The sequence below is a fragment of the Hypanus sabinus genome, chromosome 12 (assembly GCF_030144855.1).
Source record: "Hypanus sabinus isolate sHypSab1 chromosome 12, sHypSab1.hap1, whole genome shotgun sequence".
Taxonomy (NCBI): domain Eukaryota; kingdom Metazoa; phylum Chordata; class Chondrichthyes; order Myliobatiformes; family Dasyatidae; genus Hypanus; species Hypanus sabinus.
In genome coordinates, this window is record NC_082717.1 from 31,821,202 (window position 1) to 31,847,925 (window position 26,724).

The window sequence follows — 26,724 nt, forward strand, 5'->3', positions numbered from 1 at the left end:
CAGATACTCTTGATGTACTGAGAGAAATTTTGGGCCCCATATCTTTAAAAAAAAAGGAGGTGTTGGTATTGGAGAGAGTCCAGAGGAGGTTTGCAAGAATGATCCCAGGAATGAAAGGGTTAACATATGAGCACTCTGGAGTTTAGAAGAATGAGGGGGATGTCATTAAATTCACTGATTATTGAAAGACCCAGATAGAGTGGAGATGGAGAGAATGTTTCAAATTGTGGAGGCTCTAGAACCATAAGGCACTGCCTCAGAAAACGACGTCCCTATAGAACAGAGATGAGGAGAATTTCTTTAGAAGACGGAAGAATGGGGTTGAGGAGGTAATAAACCAGCCACAATGGAATGGTGGAGAAGATTTGAATCAAATCACCAAAATCTGCTGCTATATCTTATGATTTATGGCCCCTATTCTGACTAGAAATTGTATAGAAAGTCCTCCTTCATCTGTGGCTCCCGACAGCAGAGCTGGAATGCATTCACTGTAACGACTGCAGCAGGCGAAGTGTAGTTATCCACCACCTTCTCAAACATAGCTAAGGACGGTTGCAGTGTGGTGTGTAGAATTGTGTTGGTGAAGATGCTATCTTGTTAAACAGTTACTTTGCAGATTTTCACTTCTGACTGGGCAGGTGATTTTGGTGCTTTGTAACACCTGGATAGAGGGGTGGGGTGGGGGCTGCTGTGCTGCTTTTTAGAGATGATTTGTACCTTTAGTTAGAATGGGCATGGAAAATTCAAACTTGATAAAATGAGCTTGGGTCCTATAAAAGAATGTATTTTTAATATAAATTGCAAAATCAAGGATATAAGCACTTCTAATGAAACACTATTTGTAGCACTTCATTTAAATTTGCTCACTGACTTCCTGTAGAAGAGTATTTGTGACCTTTATTATTTGAAATGCATCTAATTCCAGAACGTCAAGATCTTGTTGTTTTAATTTTAGCTTGATTCAAGATGCCAGCAGTAGATAATGAACCATTTACATATTTAATAAACAAATCATAGCATTCAATTATTTTATGTTTTTGCTGTTTTCCACATCAAAGCTTTAAAATTATTTATTTCTTCTGAAGGAATAGCACAGGAAGCTTCTCCCCCCCCTCCCCAACTGCTCAAAATAGACAACTGACAAGGCCTGATAAGCTGGTTTATTGTTGATTATTCATCTATTTATTTATTAAATTATTTATTTTCTTCTGTGCTCATTGGTTCATTTTGTTGGCCGGGTATGACTGATCTGCTGTTTTTTTTTTGAACGTTTAATTCTACATTTGGTGAAGCAACAATAAAATTGCACCTGTAAAATGACGTTTTCTTTTGTCATTAGAGCTCTGGCAGCTTTATTGCACAATTGTGTTTTTAATAAGGCACCTGCCTGAACCAATAATTTGTGACTTTCGAGCCTAAGCTTTCTTTCTTTCTTTTATCCCGGCTACAGTTGCAATTTATGTAATTAATATTGGTGCTGTTCCCCACATATAAATCTGAAGACTTTGAACTATTTTGCCAATTTAATCAATGGGCTGGATTAGCAACAAGCTATGGGAAATGCAGATTAGAAGCTACAGTGTTGTGCATTAAGATGTTTTTCCCTCGATAGTGATTTCATGTCCATTAGCTAACAACAGTTGCTCTCATTTTGTTCCAGGCATCTGGCCTTCAGAAGAGGTATTGGCTTATTACTGCATTAAACACAGTGACATATTTAGGTACGTAGAGAATTTGTCTGCTAATATACCAATTCAATAGTTCTTCATTTACTTTGTGCTAACTTATCTCCACTGTTCAAGGTGAATTTCAGCTGCTTTACTTGGACAATGCATTTTTGCCTCAGGTACAAAATCATAATCGTACTTACCCTTGGTTAGTAAAATATGCCAAAGACATGCTGTGTTTGCATACATAGTACATACAGCAACCCGCCCATTCATTCACAGTACATACAGCAACTTATGCATGCATATAGAGCAATGCTCACAAATAAACACAGCAATACACACGTAGTATCACACAAGCACACACAGTAATGTAAACACACAAATTCACACAGCAACTCACATGCACAGAGCAATACACATATACACACACACATCCACCCCCCCCCCCCCAGAGCAATGGACATATAGCGGTGCACTAGCACACATAACAGTGTACACACACTCCGATTAATGTACACAGGTATACACATACAGTGCAACATACACATCCCCAATGCAAGTAGCAATATGACACACTCATGCCCATAGCAATGGGCACACACACATGCAGAGCAGTGAATATATGCACACCAAAGCACACTCAGTGTACATGCATGAACAGGCACACACAGCAACATTCATGCACACAGCATCACTTTCTCACTCTCTCCCCTCCCCTATTTCCCCCCTTCCCCTCTCCCCTTCACCCCCTCATCACCTCATCCCTCTCCCTCTGTCCATCCCAAAGCGCCGTCATGAGCACAGTGAAAAGAGATGTGATGCCATCGAATAAACTTCTGTAAAGTGTTGGCACTTATTTTGTTTTAATGTTGTATAATATTTTAAAGAACAGTTTACTTAGATATATACAGGATAACTTAGTTTTAATTTATAGTTTTGGAAATGATGTTTGTGTGTGATGAGGTGGTGTTTTGCATGCAGTGCTAGATATGAAGCAGGGAAAGAGTGCAGGCCCTCATTTTAAATGCTGCTCTTTTCTGGATTGTGACTTGACAGCTAAATATTCACACATTAGTCATTTTCTCTCTTTCACAATTGAACTGATTTCAATTAAAATGTAGCATTTCAAGCAATCGGGGAATATTAGAAGTTGCCTGGCCCTTGTTAAATAAGGTAATCCTTTTTCAGCTTTTGTCATTAGAAGACAGTGCTTTTTAAGTTAAAATAGACAAAACAGTTTTTAAATTTGTTTTCTTAATGAATGTACACAATCACAGGCACTTCCTGCTACTTCAGGCCTGAGAATCTACCAAAATTGTCCATTAAAATCCTTGCAATTATTCTGTATCTTTCTTTTAATATTTCATCTCTTCATATTTCATTTTGATTAAGTCATTAAAGAATTGTGCCTGTTCACTTGTTTTATTTTAACTTTACTTCTCTCTGTTAGTACTTTCAGCTCAACAGGATGGCTATTTGACAAAGGCTGCTAAATTGGTAGATTGATGTACTGTTGTCTCATGTACTGAGGTACGGTGATAAACAGGTCAATTCATTACAACAGTGCAGTGAGGTAGTACAAAGTAAAACAATAAGCATGCAGAATAAAGTGTTAGAATACAGAGAAAGTGCGAGGTATAACAGAACAGTGAGATGCAAGGTCGCTGCAAGATAGATTGTGAGATCAGGAGTCCATTTTATTCTATTAGGGAGCCATTCAGTTGTTTTACAACGGTGGGATATAAAATGTCCTTGATCCTGGTGGTACACACATTCAGGCTTTTGTTTCTTCTGCCCAATGGGAGAGGGGAGAAGCGAGAATGTCCAGGTGGGTGGGGTCATGGATTATGTTGGCTGCTTTACTGAGGCAGAAAGAAGTGTAGAAACGGTTTGTGTAGGGGAGGCTAGTTTATGTTGCATGTTGAGCAGTGTCCACAGTTCTCTGCAGTTACTTGCAGTCAAGTGCTGAGCAGTTGACATACCAAGCCAAAACATCTGGATAGGTAATTTTTTTGTGGAGCATGGATTTAAAAATTGGTGAGGGTCAAAGGAGACTTGTCAAGTTGGGATATATCTCTTCTACTGTAGACCTAAGCTAGGAAGGTTCCCAGTTTTACCCCAGTATTGTGGTCAGTTAACTGATTTTGGTGGGTTTTAAGTGTTCCCTTGAGGGGAATAAAATATTTTACAGTTCTGTTTGGTCTTGGCTGAAGGATGCGTGTGGATGTGTAGAGAGTCAAGATCAGGATCAGGTACATTGACTTGTGTACTGGGAAAGCTTGCTGGCCCTCAGAGGGAAGGATCATGTACAAAGGATGAGAACTCTGATGAGGTATAAAAAGTATGAATACACATGGTGGACCTAAAATTAAGAATAAAGGGAGCACTTTTTATGTATATGTTTTCCTTTTAAAATACTGCAACTATTTAAATATCTACATTGATTTCTGCACCGTTATCTGATGAAATTATCCAAGGAATAAATTGGGATTGTTTAACAAGTCCAAAACAAAATAGCAACAGTCATTTACTTCAAATCTGCAAAGATTTAGTGATAGAAGTTAAGCACTTCAATTCACGCATCCTATCTTGCACAATTGGGATAATAACTCCTTTCAATTAGCTTTCCAAGATGATGATGACACAAGATAGGAATAAAAGCATTTATCAAATTAACACAAATAAAAAGAACACTTCTCGATTATTTTCTACTGGCTTCTTAAGGAATTCAAAGTGCAGAGATTCTTTGCACTTTGCTGAACCGCTGAGTCTATATGCCTTAGATTTCTTCAATTATAGTAGTTACTTACTGAGTTGAACAAGTATTTGGCTGAAGGAAACATTCAGTCTCCTTCTGCCTCTCTTTTGTTTGACGTTTCCTCACTGATTGACTGCACCATCACAGGAGGCACAATCAGGACACAGAGCCTCTTGGGGGGGGGAAGAAAGGAACCTTTTCAGATTTGCAGCACAGCAGCGTCAGTGTTGCAGTGAACACTAATGAGAACCCCTGCTGCTTAACGTGCTACACAATTATTTTTTATATAATTATTTTTAAAAAGCAAGCTACATGTGGTGGCCCAGTGAAGCAGCAAGACTTCTGCCTTTCATATCTTTGTAACTTCCTGCTTGTTGATGTGTTTCTGCAGAGGTTGAATTGTGCTGTAATATATATCCTTCCAAGACCATGTTACCTAATTTGCAACTGGTGCTCTAATTTCCTTTTATTTAAATGTTATTTATTCTGCAGAGGCCTTGCAGTTTGTGAACTGGGAGGTGGAATGACATGCTTGGCTGGTCTCATGGTAGGTCTGATCAGTTCTCTTCTTTGCTCCTCCTACCCAACCCCCACCCTTTCATTCAGAAGGGAATAAAGAAAGGAGTGGAAAAATGAGTTCTGAGGGCTCGGACTGCCGGGTCATAGGGACTGTTGCCTGCATCAGTTGAGTTCAAGCTGTAACATATTGCGAGACCTTCTAGACTGACTTGCTTTCGTATCATATTGATTTTGATTGTTGCTTTAGACGAGCAGAGGCATTTCATCCGAGTGTACTCAATATCCCTTGTTGTGATATTACAAGCCCCAAGAAGAACTACTTTCATTGCCACAGTCAAAGCATTTCAGTTGACAATCTATTTTCCCAAGTACATGAAAAGCACCAGCAAGGGAAGAAGTATCACCGTTGGAGCAGTGTGATTGAGTAGTTAATGTTCACCTGCATCGGTCTACCAACAAATATGATACCGACTCCACTTATTAGATGTGGAATAACCATTCAGGGGATTTATGCTCTGAGTTTTTATTGAGCTGATATTATATTCCGTTGGTATGCAGCAGAAAACTTTTTTTTAAATTTCTATTCAACGATAAGGAATATTATTGCCCTGACAGACAGTTGATGAATCTGTCATACTTCTGTAAAATGTGTGCAGATAACCCAAAAATATGGGTGCATGTCAATCATTTGCTCTGTTGCATTTTCACTTGCTCACAATCACTCTCCCATGCTTTCTCTCTCTTCCTCACTCCCGTGCATGCTCCTGTACTCTCTCTGCCTTATAGTTCCCTCACTCTTTCTCAATGACTCCTTGGCTCGGCCTCAGTCAGTGGTGTTTTTCACACAGTATAGTCACACTAACATGTCCTTTGGTCCTCTGACCCTCCAATTCTATGCTGATCTTTGGCCCTTTTACAAATTAGCCTCATTTTCCCACATCAGGAGCATACCGTTCCCGAAGCCTCCATCGGTCAGGGTCAACCATGGATGTTGCATCGTAGCTGTCTAGATAACGCAAGCCTGGGCAGTACAATATGGAGAGCAAGTTGATGCCCATGTAGCAAGCTTCCCTCCCCCACACACATCTGATGAACCAAAAGGAACTGCAGAGACCGAAGCAGTTTGGCATCAGCAGCGTCGTAGGAGTTGCCAGTCAGAGTTGAACTCAATGCAGGATTCCTTAGGGACTCCAGCTCTGGGTTTTTTTTACTCGGGGTTTGCTCCTAAAGCCTTCCCCATGGATGCGAATGGCCAGAAAGCAGCGGAGGTTTGAGATCAGAGTTTTCCTTCTCCTAGATGAGTTGCCAACCATAGCTGATGAGCCCCATCTGTCTGAAGCGACTGGTTTTAAGTCATCAGTAACTCACCTTTGCCCCTTCTGCTGTCAGTAGAAACAGTTATATCAGGTTTAGAAGGTAAGTATGTGTGAAGGCTAGGAGCTGGACTTGGTTGTAAGAGGCTCTTTGAGGTGCACGTCACTGAGAGCATTTCATAGGTAGCAAGAGCTTGTCCCCATTGCCACCCCTGGTTATAACAACCTTAAGGAACTATCCTTCCATGCCTTGCTTATTTGAACATCTTTCTAAGTGTCCCTTAAAGTAGAATCTGAGTCTATAATCCCTCCTGCCAGGGAGATCTACTTATCAACCAGTCTCTCCTCACATGCTCTTTAAAACCCCTTCCTCCCGGCTTAACCTTTAATGTATTACTTCTCATATCCTCCCCCTTCTACAATAGCGTTCCCATAATTTTATATATCTCTTATCAGATCACTCCCTCAGTTTCCTTCGCTCCAGAGGAGCAAACCCAACCTGTTCAATCTCCCCCCCCCCCCATAACTAAAGTCCTTCGATGCAGGTGACATGTTGGTGAATCTCCTCTGCACTCTCTTCAGCACAGTCACATCTTTCCTGTGTGGCAGCCAGAACTACACACAATGCTCCAAGTGTAGTCTAACCACTGATTTTTCACAATGCATCGCTTCATTCTTGTTGAGATTAAATTCTAACTGCCAACACGCAGCCCAGCTTTCTAACTGGTCTATGTACTGCTTCATTAATGTTCCTTGCAATCCACAACACAAACAATTTTCTAGTCATCAGTGTCACATTGGAAAATTCTGCACTCCGACTTCAAACCACCATTCCTGCCCTTCTCTTAGCGGTTTTTATATAATTGCACTAAGATCTGAATTCCAATGCTAATCCACTTTCTTAGCTCGGAGCAGCCAGAGGAAATACACACAGTCACAGGGAGAACGTACCCAAGCTGTAATAGTGTTGCGTTAACCGCTACACTACCCTGGCCCCCAATTTATCTATGTTTAAGTCTATCTGCTGCACTGTTGTGATGCTTCCTAACCTCTGTCAGATTAATTTAATCCCTCCTGAGTAGCATGAGCAAATCTTCCTGGTCCCCCTTTACCTCCTATCCTTATTGAGCAGATTACATTTGTCCCAGAAGTGATCCCAGTGCCAATTACCGTATGCCCTCCCTCCCATAGAACTCTTCAGTCTTGCTTTTATCTGCCATGTCTTCTTGTTTTTACCCTCACTAGCATGTGGCACAGGGAGTAATCCTAAATTTGCATCCTTGAAAATCCTGCTTTTTAAGCTTCCACCTAACTCCTTGAACTCATTCTGCATCCCTCATCCGTCTTTCTAGCTGTGCTGTTGGTACCAATGTGTGCTACACCCTTTGGCTGTTCTCCGTCCCTCTTTATAGTGGCTTTGTGCTGCTTTGCTCCATTCTCAAACTGAGCTGCTCCAGTACTTACTCTCCCACCCATTCTCATACGTGTGTTTGTTCATTCTTGTTTATCCCTTCATGTTGTTGAGTTCGTGCAGTCACTTGCGGACTCACTCGCATTCACTCTCGATCATACCTTTGCTCACACTTTCACTTATCCTCTCACTCTCGTGAATGCATGTGTGCACATACAAGCACACACTACCCTTACAAAGCCACGCGCCTCCAATACAAAGTTATGTGAAGGACATCAGGCGGACAGACAGAGGCAGGCTGAAAGGCAGAGTGACAGCCCAGTATGATGGCTGTACTAGATAAACAGAAGGCTGCAAATGAAAGCCTCTCAGAATACCATCATCCACTGTCACAATCCAATTACTGAACAGAATGATAGCAAGATAGAGGCTCCCGCAAATGGAATGATAAAAGTATTGACTGATTTGATTGAATGATTAAAATAATGCAGACATAAAATGAAAAAAGATTGAAGATTGTTACTAAGAAATAGGTGAAGAAGCATGATACTGAAGGCTTGTCAGTTCTGTCTTCACTTCTGCACAAGACAAGCATATTTGCTCATCGTTCAATGCTATTTTTTTTTGCAGGTTGCTATTTCTGCAGATGTCAAAGAAGTTCTATTAACTGATGGGAATGAAAAAGCAATCAAAAGTATCCTTACTCATGCCTCTCATTTGCAAACAAAAGTTTTTCATGGTTTTAAAAATACAGTTTGGAAATCACTGGAATTGTACTGCATTACTTTTCAACCTAATAGGATCAGCAATATAAGACTTGATATATTTCTAGAGTTCATGAAGTGAAAAAGCAAAACTACAAATACAGGAAATTTCTTCCAAATGACATTTATCATATCCAAAATAGTGACCCAGTTTCCCCCTTCACAATTTATTTAATCTTCTCTATATCTTGCACCAGTTTGTATTCTTATTCCAGGCATGGTTGTCATTCATCTCCACTAAGCCAGGAATAAATTAGAATTCATCTTATGTTGAATAAGCTGAGTCACAAATGCTTATGATGGTAAGGTGAAGAAGCACATTGAAACTTGAAATTAGGAATCTTCATTAATCTCTAAAGGATGAAGACATATGTAATTCACTGTGATGTTTTGTTTAATTCCCCAGCCCTTTATCACTGTCTATAATCTATAATACCATGGTTCCCATTTGTTTGTCTTCTTCCCATTACATGGCAAGTCTTCCATGGGATTTTTTCCTTTTAGTCCCTCATGCTACATCTCTCTTGGAAGCCTTATCTTTTCAGTCACGGTGAATCTACGAGGAGCATTTGATAACTCTGGACCTGTACTCACTGGAATTTAGAAGAAATCTTATTGAAACCTATTGAATATTGAAAGACCCGAGATAGAATGGAATTGGAGAGAATGTTTTCAGTAGTGGGTGAGTCTAGGGCAAGAGGGCACAGCCTCAGAATAGAGGGATGTCTATTTAGAACTGAGATAGGGAGGAATTTATTTAGTCAGAAATGCTGAATCAGTTGACTTCATTGTCATGGATGGCTGTGGAGACCAAGCAATTGGTGTATTGAAGCAGAGGATGATAGGTTCTTATTCAGTAAGGAAGTAAAAGATTGCAGGGAGATAGTAGGAGAATGGGGTTGGGAGGAATAATAACTCAACCATGATGGAATGGCGGAGTAGACAGAATGGCCTAATTCTGCTCCAATGCCTAATAGACTTTTGCTTCCATTTATCAACCCCCAGTTCCCTTCAGGTTGCCCAATACTCATGTCCAGCATCCACTTCCTTTCTGTAGAACTCCTCTGGGGCAGGTTTCATTATAACACTTGTATGTTATTTTAATACAAGTTTCTATAATGAAAACGGATTCTCCATTTAACAATAGGGATATTGTGATCACAGGGCACTGCAAGATATTGAATGAGCATCACCCAATTAGATAAAGGCATAGCGGAGCATTTCCAGACCTGAAATTTGGATGTCAAATTGGTGCTTAACATTCCTGCAGCCTTGTACACATCTTGTTCTCCAGTATGATCAAATTTGGAGCTTTATCCTTACATGTGAAAGAAATCAACCTAATAAATGGGATAAGTCAATGGATATTTGGGAGCAGTGTAAAACAGGAAAAAATATTAACAATAAGCCTGAATAAAGGTTTCCATTTTTAATTGTTTGGATTTTAAAATTCAAAATGACTTACTTTTTCACTATTTTGGTGGGAAAGTGGTCAAAGGAAGAGCTAATCAAATTGACAAACAGCAACATCCCTTGTTGTGCAGAAGTTATAGAATTTTTAGGTTTTTTAACATTGAGAGATACAGCATGATAACAAACCCATCCAGCCCAATGGGACTGAATGACCCAATTACACCCTTGTGACCAAGTTAACCTACCTATGACTGTGGGAGGAAATCAGAGGACCAAGAGGAAACCCATATAATCATGGGGAGAATGTACAAAATCCTTACAGCCAGCAGCAGCAGTGAACCCAGGTCACTGGCACTGTAATAACATTACGCTAACCGCTGTGCTTGCCGGTGCGCCCCTATTCCTTTGCTGAATTTGGAACTTTGGCCACATTTTAAAGCATTTCTGGTTCTAATGGGAGAAAAGGAATGTCTTTGTAGGTATAACATTTTCACAATAGTTTGATAGGAATTGTTTGCGAGTGTTGGGGGTAGAAGTGAGTGCAGCTGCTTTTACTAGGGAGAAGGTGCTTGGGAAGTTGGAAGTTCTGAAGGCAGGTAAGTCACCTGGATCAGATGGACTACACCCTAGGGTTCTGAAGAGGTAGCTGAAGAGATTGAAGGCATTAGTAATGGTCTTTCAAGAATCACTAGATTCTGGCATGGTTCAGCAGGAATGAAAAATTGCAAATGCCACTCCACTCTTCAAGAAGGGAGGGAGGTAGAAGAAAGGAAATCATAGGTCAGTTAGCCTATCCTCAGTGGCTGGAAAGGTGTTGGAGTGGATTGTTCAGCATGAGGTTTCAGGGTACTTGGAGGCACATAATAAAATTGGCCAAAGTCAGCATGGTTACCTTAAGGGAACATCTTGCTTGCCAACTCTGTTGGAATTCTTTGAAGAAATTGGATTTTCAGAAGGCCTTTGACAAGGTGTCGCACATGAGGCTGCTAAGCAAGAAAGAGCCCATGATGTTACAGAATAGATATTTGTATGGATACAGCATTGGCTGATTGGCAGGAAGCAAAGAGTGGGAAAAAGGGAGCCTTTTCTGATTGGCTGCCAGTGACCAGTGGTGCTCCACTGGGGTCAGTGCTGGAACCACTTCTTCTTGTGTTATATGTCAGTGATTTGGATGACAGAATTCATGGCTTTGTGTCCAAGTTTGCATCCGATACAAAGATTGGTGGAGGGGCAGGTAGCGTTGAGGAAGCAGGGAGTCTGCAGAAGGACTGAGACAGATTAGGAGAACGGGCAAAGAATTGGCAGATGGAATATAGTGTAAGGAAGTGTATGGTCATGCACTTTAGTAGAAGGAATAAAAGTATAGTCTATTTTCTAAACAGGGAGAAAATTCAAAAATTTGAGCTGCAAAGGGACTTTGGAATCCTTCTACAGTAATGGTCGCCAACCCGTCAATCACGATTGACTGGTCGATCTTTGGAACTTCCCTAGTAGATCCCGAAAAAAACATTAAAAATAAATACACAAATACCATTGAGGGATTGTTTCCAGGTTACGGGGTTTTTGTTCCGTTCTTTCTGCCCAGTGCACATGTGTGTAGCTCCCCCACCATGCGCTGGTCCCCAACCACCGGGCCGCAGGGAAACGATATGAGTCAGCTGCACCTTTCCTCATTCCCTGTTGAACTTGAACACACACGAGGTCATTACCCAAGCATGCCAGGGATCACTGGTTGGCCTCGGGTAACCAGCCGCCTCACGCAGCCGGCGGGAAGTGCCATTGGTACCGGCCTGGAGCGCGGATGGATAGGTGCCACCTGTAAACCTGTTTACCACACTGAATGTTCATGTGGAACCTGGTGCTAAAATATTCACAGACGACCTAATTCGGGCTCAGGGTTTCGTAAATAGCAGAGCAGCTTCCTCGCTGTGATCTACTGAAACAAACTTTTGTTGGCCGATAGATCCTACAAGGGGGGCAGGCGGGCGCCCTGTCGCACTCCTCAGTCAGTCGGTCGCTCTCTCTGGACTGCGACCACCGCAGCCCCGGCACGGGAACAGCCGCACCTGGCCAAGGCGGCGGGCGGGCAGGCGGGAGGCTGGAGCTCGGGCCCAGAGGCTGTCTAATGAGGCAATGAAGCACTCAAAACTGATTTGGTACTTTGAGTCCAAGCACCCTGCACTTATAGACAAACCCACTGAGTTTTTTCCAGCGGAAAAAATGTGAGCAAGCGGGACAACAGGTAAGTGCCGAGAGCCACGAAAACTAAATTGCGGAATAGACTGGACATAAGGAACCTGCTTCGAGTATCGCTGTATTCCTGTAGTGTTTAACAACCCCCCCCCCCCCCGCCGTTGGCTGGTCAGCAAGAATATTGTCAATATTAAACTGGTCCGTGGTGCAAAAAAAGGGTGGTGACCCCTGGTGTTCATACATTATTTCTGCTTCCGGGTTGCAGGGTTTTACTTACAGTCTTTTCTGCCCCAGTGCGCATGCGTGTAACTAATCAGTTTGGAGTCGATCTTGCCCTTTACTAAGGCTGAGGTAGGGGATCTTGGGATTCAAAAGGTTGGTGACGACTATTGAACAGGATTCCCTAAAGATTAACTTACAGGTTGAGTTTGTGGTTAGGAAGGCAAATGAAATGTTAGCATTCATTTTGAGTGGACTAGAGTATAAAAATAAAGATGTAATGTTAGGCTTTATAAGGCACTGATCCTTCATTTTGGAGTTCTGCGAGCAGTTTTGTGCTCCTTAACCAAGAAAAGATGCGCTATTGTTGGAGAGGTTTCAAAGAAGGTTCACGAAAATGATTCTGGAAATGAAAGGCATCATCTGAGGAGTGTTTTGGGCCTGAACTCACTGAAATTTAGAAGAATGGGACGGGATCTCAACCCCATTCTCCTGCCTTCTGCCCAAAACATTTCACACCCTGAGTTATCATGAATCTATCAGGCACTGTCTTAAATACACCCAGTGACCTGGCCTCCAAAGTCACCTGTGGCAATGAGTTCCACAGATTCATTACACTCTGGCTAAAGAAATTCCTCCTCATCTCTTTTCGAAATGGACGCCCTCTATTCTGAGGTTGTGCTGTTTGATTCTAGACTCCACTTTCAAACATCGAAAGGCCTCGATAGAATGGATCTAGAGAGGATGTTTCTTATTGTGCATCCTGTGTTTAGGATCAGACAGCACAACCTCAGAATAGAGGGACATCCATTTAGAACGGAGATGAGGAGGAATTTCTCTAGCCAGAGGGTGGTGAGTCTGTGGAATTCATGGGCACAGGTAGCTTTGGAGGCCAGGTCATTAGCTGTATGTAAGATGGCAGTTGCTAGGTTCCTGACATGTCAGGGTATGAAAAGTTACGGGGAGAAGGCAGGAGAACGTGGTTGAAAGGGAAATGGATCAGCAAAGATCAAATGGTGGAGTAGACTCAATGGGTCAAATGGGCTAATTCTGCTCCAATGTTTTATGGTCTATGGTCTTATGTTTCTAAGTGTCTAAACTCTTCATTAAATGCACCATCTCTCACTGAGACATTGCAGCTTCTCCTGTAAATGTGGACTATGAAGATGCTAGAGATGATAGATGACTCAGTTCCAGAGGAGGTTCATAATCAGGGCTTCTTGAATGTGCTATCCATGTTTAATCATCTTTCTTATAGAATGTATTTATTACGTAACATGCCATGTCAATTCAAATTGTACATATTGCATTGAGCCCTGAAATAGTCGGTCCAAAACATATGTATTGACAGCCTGCGGGCCATTTCCTTTCCCCACCAGTTCATACACTTAAGAAAGTTACCATTCATTCACTTAGTATGCATGCCAGCATTATAATCAACCATATCTGTAAGAGTCATAATGTAACTGAATCTGCACTTGTTGAAATTCTCAAATGTATTTAGCAAAGCAGAGACTACAAAGCTTCTTTAGTGTAATTAGGCAATCATATTTTGATAAAAGGGAAAGAAGGGAGAAAATTGGAGTAAATTAGAAATAAATAATTTTAAGAGTTTTTAATTTATGTAAAAAGGGAATAGCAAAAACTAAATGCCAGCCCACAGCGGAAAATGCAAAAAGGTTATAATGTGGAACAACAAAATAAATAGGGTAGTGAAATTTTTTTTCTTTTCTCTCTTCTCATTTTGGAAGACATTGAATGTTGCCGGGGAACTGAGCATCTAATGACAGGAATTCAAAATCAATAATGTCACTGAAGAGAAAGTACAGGAGAAATTAAGGTTTACATAACTAAGCCAAATCCCTGAATCTGACATCCTGCATTTCTGGTTTCTGAAAGAATTGGCTGTAAAGATATTGGACGCCTTTGAGACGGCTTTCTGAAATGCACACAATTTTGGAATTGTTGCAATAGATTGAAAGGAGCAAATACAAGACTAGTATTCAGTACAGAAAAGAAAGAAAAACATCAAAGTCAGTTAACCTGAAATCACTTGTTGCCAAAATGGTAGAATCGTTTATGAGGAAAGTGATAACAGAGCATTTTGAAAATCATGATATAATTCAGCAGGATCAGCATGGTTTTATGAAATGAAAGTTGTGACAAATAATTAGTTTTTTATAAAGTTGCAGGATGGAAAGCACAAAGGTAATGTCTGTGATGGAGTGGTACAATGTTATCAGAGCCATCCATTTTATGTATTTATTTCACAACACAGCATGGAATAGGCCCTTTCAGCCCCGTTGCCCCAACAACCCCACAACCTTGATTAACTCTGACCTAATCATGGGACAATTGACTGTGACCAATTAACCTACCCAGCACATCATTGGACTGTAGCAGGAAGCTGGAGCACCCTGGGAAAAGCCACGAGAAGGGTGTACAGAGATTCCACTACCCAAATTGAACTCTGAACTCCGGAAATCTCTGAGCTGTAATAGTGTCACGCTAACTAGTATGCTACCATGGCACCCGTGTAGTTAAGGGATGCCTGAGGGTAATACACACAGGGTAGATGAGAGGAAATCAATGAATGTGATTTTCAAAACATTTAATAGGATATGACACTGATAGTCCTTACATGAAGGGTTTGGGCAGAGAGGTCTCCTTCTTAATCAACTCCTCATGGTGCTCAGACTTGATGGTTTGGGTGAGCTCATGCTTGCACAAGTTGGAATGTCCAATGGTGAAGTGTCGCCCATACTGACTGTCAAGAGAATTCACTTCAGCTGCCCTGATAGCAGTCCACATTCGACCTCAGTTAAACGCTAATTCTGCACTCAGTGAAGTATATTCTGTGGTCAACAGCTTTGAAACAGGATACCCAGAGGCCTCTTTCATCATTGCTAGTGACTTAAACTGGGCCAACTTAAGAGTGTGTTTTGCCAAACTCTCGACCATTGCTATGCAAGTAACCAAGATGCCTACTGAACCATCACCCATCCACACTTTGGTAAATCAGATCACCAGGCTATGCTCCTACTCCCTGTATACAAGCAGAAACTCAAATGATGAATCCTGTACAGATAGTCATACAGTGCTGGTCTGAGGAAACAGATGAGTTTCTACATACCATGTTCAAAGCCAGCCTAAGTGGGGATGTCAGTGTCATCATGATCAGATAATGTGTTGTGGACTGCATACTAAAGAAGACAATCCAGGTGTTTCCAAACTGGAAACCATGGATGAACTGGAAGATCCAAACTCTTCTGAAGTCTAGGTATGCAACATTCAAATCAGGTGACTCCGATCTCTACAAGAAATCAAGATATGACCGCTAAAAAGCTATCAGAGATTATAAAGAATAGCACCAGTCCAAATGAGTCCAGGATCAGCCATCAGCTGTTGCAGGGCTTACATACTGTAACAGGTTACAAACTGAAGCCAGGCAGCAATGCCAACCATAGTAGATAGGCTTAACACATTCTATACACATTTTGAACAGAAGGGAATGGGTATGTCACCAACCACCTTGAAAGTCTCCAGTGCACTTGAATCTTTAGTCACCATTGCAGACTTAACATCAGTCATACAGAGAATGAAGATCATAAGTCATAGGAATAAAATTAGGCCATTTGGCCCATCGAGTCTGCTCTTCTATTCCTTCATGGCTGATATATTATCCTTGTCAACTACATTCTCCTCCCTTCCCCTCATAACCATTGTCAATTTGATTAATAAGAACCCATCAACTTCTGCATTAAATATATTTGGTGACTTGGCCTCCACAGCCGTCCACGACAATGAACGGCACACTCTGACTAAAGAAACTCCTCCTCATTTCTGTTCTAGATGAATGTCCTTATATTCTAGGACTGTGCTTTCTGGTCCTAGAATCCCCCAATATAGGAAAAATCCTCTCCAAATCAACTCTATCTACACCTTTCAACATTTGATAGGTCTCAATAAGATTTCCCCCCCCCCCCCATTGTTCTAAGCTCCAGTGAGTACAGGCTCAGAGCCATAAAATGCTCCTCACTACTTAACTCCTTCATTCCCAAAATCATTCTCGTGAACCTCCCTTGGGCCCTCTCCAGAGCCAGTACATCTTTTCTTAAATATGTGACCCAAAACTGCTCATAACACTCCAAGTGCAGTCTGACAAAAGCCTTATAAAGCCTCAGCATTACACCCTTGCTCTGATATTCTGGTATTCTTGAAATAAATGCTAACATTGCATTTTCTTTCCTTACTACTGACTCAACCTGCGAGTTAATCTTTAGGGAATCCTGCACAAGGACTCCTGTGTCCCTTTGCACATCTGATTTTTGAATTTTCTCCCCACTTAGAGGACAGCCTAAGCCTACCAAAGTGCATGAACGTATACTTCCCTACAATATATTCCATCTGCCACTTCTTTGCCCATTCTCCTAATCAGTCTTAGTTCTTCTACAGACACCCTGCTTCCTTAACACTACCTGCCCCTCCATCTATCTTCGTATCATCTGTAAACTTGGCCACAAAGCCATCAGCCATTGCTGTGCAACCATCAAAGTTGCCTGTCCCAATACCAACTTCTGCAGAAGAACACTCGTCACTTGCATCAACCAGAAAAGGCCCCCTTTATTCCCACTATTTGCCTCCTGCCAGACAGCCAATCTTCTATACATGCTGGTATCTTTCCTGTAAAACCATGGGCTCTTATCTTGTTAAGCAGCATCATATGCAGCACCTTATCAAAGGCCTTCTGAAAATCCAAAATAACATTCACAAACCCTCCTTTGTCTATCCTGCCTGTTATTTCCTTCAAGATTTCCAACAGATTTGTCAGGCAATACTTTCCCTTAAGAAACCATGCTGGCTTTGGCCTATTTTATCATGTGCCAGCAAGTACCTTGAAAACTCATCCTTAATAATAGGCATTAACATCTTCCTAGGCATTGAAGTCAGGCTAATTTCCATTTTGCACCTCCCTCCCTTCTCAGAGAGTGGAGTAACATTTCCAACTTTCCAGTCCTTCTGAACCATTCCAGAATCTAGTGGTTCTTGAAAGATTGTTTCAAGAAGCTGCAGAAAATATTAATCTCAGATGATATCCCCTGACATGTACTTGGTTCCTGGGTGGATTAGCTGTCGGGTATTTTCTGACATTTCAGGCTGTTGTTCCCTCCTCCTTTAAGAAGTCCATTATCATCTCAATATCCAAATAAAACAAGATACTCTGTCATAACCTGTCCTAGTGCATCATGAAGAATTTGAAGAGGCTGGTCATGACACACATCAACTCCAGCCTTCCAGCCAACCTCAACCCACTGCAATTTGCCTACCACCAAAGCAGGTCCACAGTGTTCACCATTTCCCTGCTCCTACACTCACCCCTGGAGCATCTGGACAGTAAAGAGACCTACATCAGACTATAGTTTATTCCAAACAAACTCTGGACCTCGGGAGTCAAGGCCTCCTTCTGTAACTGAATCCTTGACATTTGAACAACAGTCTGCAGTCAATAAGGATAGGCTGCAGCACTTCTGCAGCAATTATTCTAAACACTGATGCTCCATAACGCTGTGTCTTCAGCCCACTACTCTACTCCCTGTACACTCATGACAGTATGACCAGATTGTGCTCTAACTCCATCTACAAATTTGCAGGTGACACCACTAAAGTGGGATGCATCTCAAATAACGATAAGTCAGAGTGCTGGAACGAGATAAGGAGCTCGGTTACATGATATCATGATAACAACCTTTCCTCAATGTCAGCAAAATAACAGACTTCATTGACTTCAGAAAGGAGTTGGTGCACATGCTTATGTCTACATCAATGGTGCTGAAGTTGAAAGGATTGAGATCTTTGTGTTCCTAGGTGATAGCATCATCAAGAAAGTGCACAGAGTTGTGAACAGAGCTCAGCACATCACAGGAACTCTGGCTATGCTCCTTGTTGCCTCAGTAAAACAGCCAACATAATCAAAGACCTCACCCAATGTGGACATTCTCTCTTCTCACTTCTTCCATCGGGCTAAATATGCAAAAGCTAGGAAGCGCATACTAACAGGCTCGTAGACAGCACTCTTGAATGGGCTTCATCTCCATACTAAGGAAGAGATATACAATGGATTCCATTTAATTGAGCCATTGGTTAATTGGGGCAGCCATTTATTTGGGACAACTCTTAAATCAAGAATATAGCCGTAAATTCCTTTGTTTATTTGGACACTCAGCTGCTAAATTCAGGCAGGAGATCGTTTCCAAACAGTTTCTAACCAGCATCACTTGCGTACACTTGTGTGGCTATTGGACACCTCACTGTGCTTAGAGGAATCATTTTTTAAGTAGCATCATTTGGGGGTGTTTGTGTTCAAAAAGCAGTGATTTTCGTTACTGATACTTGGTGAGAAGTGGTAAGAAAATTCAGAACTGTTCTGCTCACGGTGGTTTCTAGCATTCAGGCTTGGAGATGCCAGAAATGGCTGGGAGTGAACATGAAATGATTTCACTATTTCAGCAAGTTAGGAATTACAAAGAATTTGAAGGTATTGACAATGATTTTGTATGTTACAATAAAAATGATGATTTGGAGGATTCAATCATCAAAAGCATTGTATAGAAGCAGTCACATTATCTCACTGAGAGTCTTTGCTGATTTTGTTAATTTAAAGTTAATCAAAAGATCGCAGCAGATAACTTTCTCTGTTCATAACTATTAGGAACTTATATCCAGTTTTATAGTAGTGAAGAGGTATTGATAATGTTCTAATTGTTCTGTATTTCATTTAAAATCATAAATTATTACACGGTTAAATGGTAGTTTGTCTTTTTATATTGTTTTAATGATTTCCATGATATTTCGGCTATGTGGGGTATCCGCTTAATTGGGCCAAAACATACCTGGCCCGATGGATACCAGAATCCACTGTACTTGGATCAGAATCACTGGAAATTTGGGAAATCTGAAACAAATCAGAAAATGCTGGCTGGATTCAGCAGCTCAGGGGACACCCATAGGGAGAGAAACAGAATCAACCTTTCAGCTTAAGAACTCTTCCTCAGAACTGGAAAGGTGAGAAAATGAGCCTATTAATGTGCAGAGAAGGAGATGAGTGGGGAGAACGGAGGTTTGTGACAGAGTGGAGACCAAAGTTGTCAAGGTAACAATTACTTTAACAGCTGGTAGTTAGAAATATAAGAGGAAAATAGAAATAAATTGAAATCGAAAGGAAGAGCCATGTGCTTGGAGAGAAATAAAAGGGGTAGTTACTTGAAGTTTCCCAGAAGCTGGTTATTTGGGATTTCTTGACGTGTTAATCTTTGGAATACTTTGGTAGAGGTGGATGCTGAATTGTTAAGTAAATTTAAGTTTGAAATCCATTGATTTTAGGCCACTAAGGAAATAAACAAAATGTGGATTAGTCAGATAGCGGTCAGTATCAGAATCAAGTTTGTTATCACCGGCATGTGTTGTGAAATTTATTAACTGAACAGCAACAGTACAATGCAATACATGATAATATAGAAGAGAAAAATTAAATAAGTAGATCAATTACAGTATATATATATATATATATATATATATATATATGTGTATATTGAATAGCTGGAGTAAAAATAGTGCAAAACAGATAATATATAGAAAAGCCAGTTAGACAGTAGCACGATATTAAGACAGTAGCGTGATATTAATACGCAGCAGCCTCTCTGGACTCTGGATAGGGGATTGCCAAACGTTATGTGGATTTTCTAGTGTAGTCTGTTTTGTCGTGTGCTTTTGTGATATCATTCTGGAGGAACGTCGTCTCATTTTTTAACTGCATTGCATTTGTGGTTTCTAAATGACAATAATCTGAATCTGAAAAGTGAGGTCATGTTCATGGGTTCAATGTCCATTTAGGAATTAGATGGCAGAGGAGAAGAAGCTATTCCTGAACCTCTGAGCATATATCTTGGATTATGCACAGGACCTGCATAACCGTCCTTGGACAGTGGAGCAGATCTGAGGGCTAATACACTGATCACTGGCTTCTATTTTTGACTTACTTCTGGCCAGCAAATCATGTCACTCAGTTGGAATTAAAAGGGAAGGACCATGCAAAGCAGGCACCTAGCAGTCTGAAAATACTTCAACAGGATAAATAGTTGAAAGCTATGCAAAAGGGAAAAAAATGACAAGAGTAGCAAGGCTGCCAGTACAGATTTCATTATTACTCCAAACGAAGATGTGCAGCTAAGAGGAATGTGGGACCAATAAAAACTAACAGGTGATTCATTAATGAACAATAAAGGGTGTTTAAAATCAATGCTGCGCATTTGTCTTCACAGCAGAGGTAAAAGGCAAAATGCTAGTGATATAAAATTACAACGGAAAATATGAGCAGAAGTAGGCCATTCAGCCCTTAGGGCCAACCCGGCCATTCAACATGAAGCTAGCTAATCGTTTATTCTATTCCTGACTTCTCATACCTCTTAATCCCATTAAAAATCACTTACCTCCTTTTTGAATATATTCACTGATATAGCATCAGCTGAAATCCACAGGTTCACCATGATGAGGAAAACTAAAAATGAATCATTAAGAACTTATTTTTAATTCTCTCATAGGATGGGAATGCTTATCTCTAACCTTAAAGAGGTCCTTAACTGCTTCTGTCCTTACAGTAGTGTTAGGCTGAGAGATCCAGTTTAGCTAAGTGAAGTAACAGTAATGGGTGGAAGGAGGGGAACTTGAAGGTACCAGCTTTTTTGTGTGTTTGCTCCTGTTGTCCTTTAAGATGACGGGTGTGTTTTGAAGAGTGATTACGGGAGGTGGGTAGCTCTTGTGGAATGAGCTGCATGGTATTTTGTAGATGCTATAGGCTACAGCTATGGTTTGCCATGACGTGGCGAGTGAATGCTCTGAACTGCATGTAAAGGTGGTTAAACTACACACACAAAATGCTGGTGGAACACAGCAGGCCAGGCAGCATCTATAAGGAGAAGCACTGTCGACATTTCGGGCTGACACCCTTCGTCAGGTGGTTACTTTTTTTTGGATGGATTTGAGCTGCCTTAATGTTCACTGAGTGGTATTCATCCAGGCAGTGGGCAGTGATTTCTTGACTTGTAACAGTGGGCGGGTTTGGTAAGTTGCAGAGTGGGTCATCTGTCACGTGTTACTCAGACGTGGCCTGCCCTTGTAGCTAAGGTTTTGTGGTGAATATTATTTCTGGTCACTTGTGGGTTTTGTAATGATGGATTATTCAGGAAAAAAGCAATAACTGAATATTAATTAACACAATTAGAACAAAGGTTCAAAATACAAAGTAAATTTATTATCAAAGTACATACGTGTCACCATATAAAACGCTGACATTCATTTTCTTGTGGGCATACACAGTAAATCCAAGAAACAACAGGATCAGTGAAAGACTGCACCCTACAGGACAGACAAACAGCCAACATGCAAAAGGCAGCAAACTGCAAATACAAGATTTTTTAAAAAGTAATAAAGAAGCAATAAATATTGAGAACATAAAAAGAAGAATCCCTGAAAGAGAGTTCAGAGGTTGTAGGAATACTTTGGTGATGGGTGGAGTGAAGCTGAGTGAAATTTTCCACGCTAGTTTGAGCCTGATGGTTCCTGAACCTAGTAGTATGGGGTCTGAGGCTGCTGAAGGCAACAGAAAGAAGAGAGCATGGTCCCTGATGATGGATGTTGCTTTCTTGCGACAGGGGTCCTTGTAGATATACATGTACTCAGTGATGGGGAAAGCTTCACCCATGCTAGACTTGGCTGTATCCACTACTATTTGTAGGATTTTCCACTCAAGGGAACTGGTGGTTCCATGCCTGTCTGTGATGCAAGTAGCTAATATACTTTATATTACAATATACCAATATATTTGACAAGTTTGTCAAAGTTTTAGATGTTATGCCGAATCTTCACAAACTTTAAGGAAGTAGAGATGCTGCTGTGCTTTCTTCATAATTACACTTGCTGGCTGCCCCTCGGACAGAACCTCTGAGCCTCTGAGGAATTTAAGGTTGCTGACTCTCCTCCCCTGACCCCAATGAAGACCGACTCATGGACCTCCCTTTTCCTTCTCCTGAAGTCAATAATCGGCTCCTTGATCTTGCTGACATTGAGTGAGAGATTGTGGTTATGGCACCACTCAGCTAGATTTTCAAAGTAGGCACAGTGTGACTAAACTTTAGTGATTAGGGTTGTCCTGATTGGTTCAAGAACTGACTGGTTGAAGTTAAATAGCTATTCTTGAACCTGGTGGTGTGGGACGTCAGGTTTCTCTACCTCCTATCTGATGGTAGTTGTGAGAAGCTAGCTTGCACTGGACAGTGGGGACCTGCTTGAGGTAGTGCCTCCTATAGATACAGCTTATGGTGGGAAGGGATGTGCCCATGCTGGGCAGAGCTCACTACTCTCTTTATTATTCCTTCCCTTTTTTAAATAGTGGGGTCACATTTTTCACATGAATTGTTGTGCTGTTTTCGAGGGGAGCTGGGCGGCAATGATATTAGAGCCAGATGTGTATGTCAGACTGGGTGACAGCATCAGATTTCCCCCCCCCCCCAAATAAAGCATAAGAAAACTTAATGTTTTTTGATGACTGTGCGACAGTTTCATGGATACCATTTATTTGAGATTATTAAGAGAACTAAAATTAAATTCTCCAGCTGCTGTTGTGGGATTTTTCCATCTCAGTTGTACCTAAAATTATGTAACGCTGGAGCCACATTCACAGTCACCATTAATCAAGAGCCACATACCTATTGTAGACACATCACCCCAGCAAATGCGCATACAATCCGATTAAAAATAGAACAATTGTTGTACCCTAATCCTCTAAAATTTTCACTGAATACAGTCTCTGTTAAATATAACGACATTTTGCTAACCTAGTTAATGCATATATTTAATTAACTTGCTGTCAACTTGATGTTTGGCAATCCCTCTGTGATACACATCCTATGAAGTTGGGTTCTGTTCTTGAGACCCCAACACTTTAGTGTATTACAGCAGAAGTTAATTTTGCTTTTTGCTCCTGATTGAAATGGGCAGGTGAATTGTCACATATCAAGCAGATGCATTTACCTTCACTTCTGGGAACAAAGAAGAAATAGTTTTTCTGCCCCTCTCTAAAAGATCTGCAGTGATCTCTGCATTGCTCCCAATGTCATTCACTAGTGAGGATGTGAATAACAATTCAGTGAAAAAGAACGTGTGACTGATGACCTGGTTCAGGCAGGAGCTCTGGGACTGCTTCCAGGATGGAGATGACTTGTACAAGAGGGATGGGTTCCACTGGAACTGGAAGGGTACCAATATCATAGAAAGGAGATATACTAGCGCTATTTGGAATGGTTCAAACTAGGCTGGTAGGGGAAAAGACCCAGAGTAGTAATATAAAAGTTAAAAGTTGAGGCAAGTATCAAGCTAAGTCTGATAGGCTAAGCTGGATTTTTTAATGCAAGAAGCTAGAAGCTTGACATGTAGTGTCGTTCTGCACTGATGGACTGTGGACATTTTCAGACTTACGGTTTTTATATTTTGTGTTTTTTTAATCATCTATTCTTTTTTCGTTTTGTTATACGAGGGGAGGGGTTTTGGGGGTTGATGTTCTGTTGAGTTCTGTTAGTTTTTTTTACATAGGGAGGGGTTTTTTTTGGGGGGGGAGTGGATTTTCCTGTTTCATTTTGTGCGTAGGGAGAAATGTTTGGGGTTGTTTATTGTGTTGCTGTTCTTTTTTGTGTGTGTGCTTGGTGGGGGTGGGTTTAATGTTTCTCTCTGGGCGACTTTTACGTTTCTTTTGTGGCTACCTGGAGAAGATGAATTTCAGAGTTATATATGGTTACATATTTTGATAATAAATGAACCTTAGAACCTTTTGAATGTAAGCCAAATGTACTCAGAGCATAAATTAACACATGGGATTGTGGTATTTTAGTTGTGTTGGAGAATGTGCAGGACTAGAAGCTGGATCTTCTGTGTACAAGTGCTTCCAACATAGTAGATATAGTGGTGTGGGCACAATTGTGTTAATAATCAAGAAGATTTTAGAGGGGTATGTCTAACCAAACTATATGAGTAGAGCTTAGAAATAAGAAAGATGTAATCATTTTTATGGGATTATGCCTTAAGCTTCTCAATAGTCAGTGGGAGCAGATACATGGGAAAATTATAGGATCTCAGGATATTGTGGGAAACTGGGGAGAAATGACTGTGGCTTTGGCAGAGGTATTTGTACCATGAGTGAAGTACTGGAAGACTGGGGGATGGCTAACTATTGTGTCTGTGTTTAAGAGGGGCTTCAAGGTCAAGCCAGGGACCTAAAGCCAGTGAGCCTAATATCAGAGATGGGAAATTTACTGGAGGGGATTCTGAGAAACGGGATCTACCTGCATTTGGAAAGACAAGGACTGATTACATATATCAGCATGGCTTTGTGCAGGGGAAATTTATTCGTATTAATTTCAGTTTTTCTGAAGATGTAACCAAGGAATTGAGGAGAGTTGGGTGTTAGATCATTAGCAAGGCCTTTGACAAGACCCTGCATGGCAGACTGGTCTGGAAGATCAGAACTCACAGGATCCAGAGTGAGCCAGCCAGTTTGAAACAAAGTTGCCTTGTTTTTAGAAGCCAGAGGGTGATAGTGGAGGACTATTTTTTAGGCTGGAGGGTAGTTTCCAAAAGTGTGCCACAAGGATCTGTGCTGGGTCCACTGTTTATCATTCATATTAACAATCTGGAATAGAATGCAGGTATCATAATCGATAAGTATATGATGAAAATGTATTTGGCATGGTTAGTACATTTGCAGATTATACCAAAATTGGTGCTATAGTGGACAAACGGAATGACAAGTGGAATTTAACTTGGAGAAGTGTGAAGTGTTGCTTTTTGGGAAGTTAAATTAGGACACAACTTCCATCGTAAATAGCAGAGCCCTGGAGTGTTGTGAGACACGGAGACCTGCACTTAATATTCACGCCATTAGGTATCTCTGTACACCTGCTCATTAATGCAAATATCTAATCAGTCAATCATGCAGCAGCAACTCAGTGCATAAAAGCATGCAGACATGGTCAAGAGGTTCAGTTGTTGTTTAGATCAACAGCAGAATAGGAAAGAAAAGTGGTTGAAGTGACTTTGAATATGGAATGATTGTCGGTGCAGCGAGGGTGTTTTGAGTATCTCAGAAACTGCTGATCTCCTAGAATTTTCATGCACAAAGTTCTCTAGAGTTGAGAATGGTACAAAAACCAAAAAATAATATCCATTGAGCCATTTCATTGGTCTGTGGGTGAAAATACCTTGAAGGAGGTCGGAGGAGAATGGCCAGACTGGGTCAAGCTGACAAGAAGGTGACCAGTAACTCAAATACCCATGTGTTACAACAGTGGTGTGCAGGGGAGCATCTCTGAATGCACAACACATCGAATGTTGAGGTGGATGGGCTTTAACAGCAGAGGACTGCAAACATACACTCAGTAGCCACTTTACAGGAGATATTTAATGAAGTGGCCACTGAGTATATGAATGCAGGTAGATAGCTTGCTGGAAGTGGCAGCTCCGGTGGACTGGGTAGTGACAAACGTGTTATCAGTTAGGGCACTGAGTACAAGAGTTGGGATGACTTGCTACAGCCATACAAGAAGCTAATGATGCTGCATTTGGAATATTTCGTATGAATAGATGAAATTTTATTTCAGTCTGTACAAACATAACAAAAAGCATCATTTTCAATGATTATTTCATAACAAAGATTTCATAAGACAAGGTTAAATAATAAAAATATTTTGTGCACTAAGAATGCAGAAAAGATTCTTAAAGATATTGCCTGGACTGGAAGGCTTGAGTTATAAGGAGAGATCAGATAGGCTTGGAGTGAGGCAGGTTGTGGGTTGACTTTATAGAAGTTTATGAAATGATGAGGAGCATAGATAAGATAAATAGCCACAGTCTTTTTCAGATTCACATTATTTATCACATGTACATCGAAACATGACGTGCACCATTTGTGTTAACAACCAACACAAACTATGGATGTGCTGGGGGAGGCTGCAAGTGTCGACACACATTCTGGTGCCAACATAGCATACCCACTATGTTCAGCAAAACAAGCCCCTTTAACACCCTCTCACCCACCCATCCAGGCTTAGCATGAGAGGGAAAAGACATAAAGGGTATCTGTGAAGCAAACTTTTGCTCTCAAGGTTATACAGTCATAGAAAAGTACCGCACAGAAACAGGCCCTTAGGTCCATCTGGTTCATATGAAACCTTTTAAACTGCTTACTCCCATTGACCTGCACCGGGACCATAGCCCTCCATCCCCCTTCTATCCATGTACCTATCCAAACTTCTGTTAAACGTTGAAATACAGCTCACATGTGCTGGCAGCTCATTTCATACTCTCCTGACCTTCTGAGTGAAAAAGTTTCCTGTTGTATTCTCCTTTAACTTAAAGTGTG

General features: G+C 41.0%; 1 protein-coding gene across 3 annotated transcripts in view; it reads left to right on the top strand.

The window, feature by feature from the left end:
• The window catches only part of camkmt (calmodulin-lysine N-methyltransferase), a 325,277-nt gene that overhangs the window by 235,619 nt on the left and 62,934 nt on the right, over positions 1-26,724 (top strand). For all 3 annotated transcript variants that reach the window (XM_059985734.1, XM_059985735.1, XM_059985733.1), the window contains exons 4-6: positions 1,661-1,721; positions 4,921-4,975; positions 8,302-8,365. In XM_059985734.1, the coding sequence (XP_059841717.1) occupies positions 1,661-1,721; positions 4,921-4,975; positions 8,302-8,365 (180 nt within the window). The remainder of the gene's footprint in view (positions 1-1,660; positions 1,722-4,920; positions 4,976-8,301; positions 8,366-26,724) is intronic.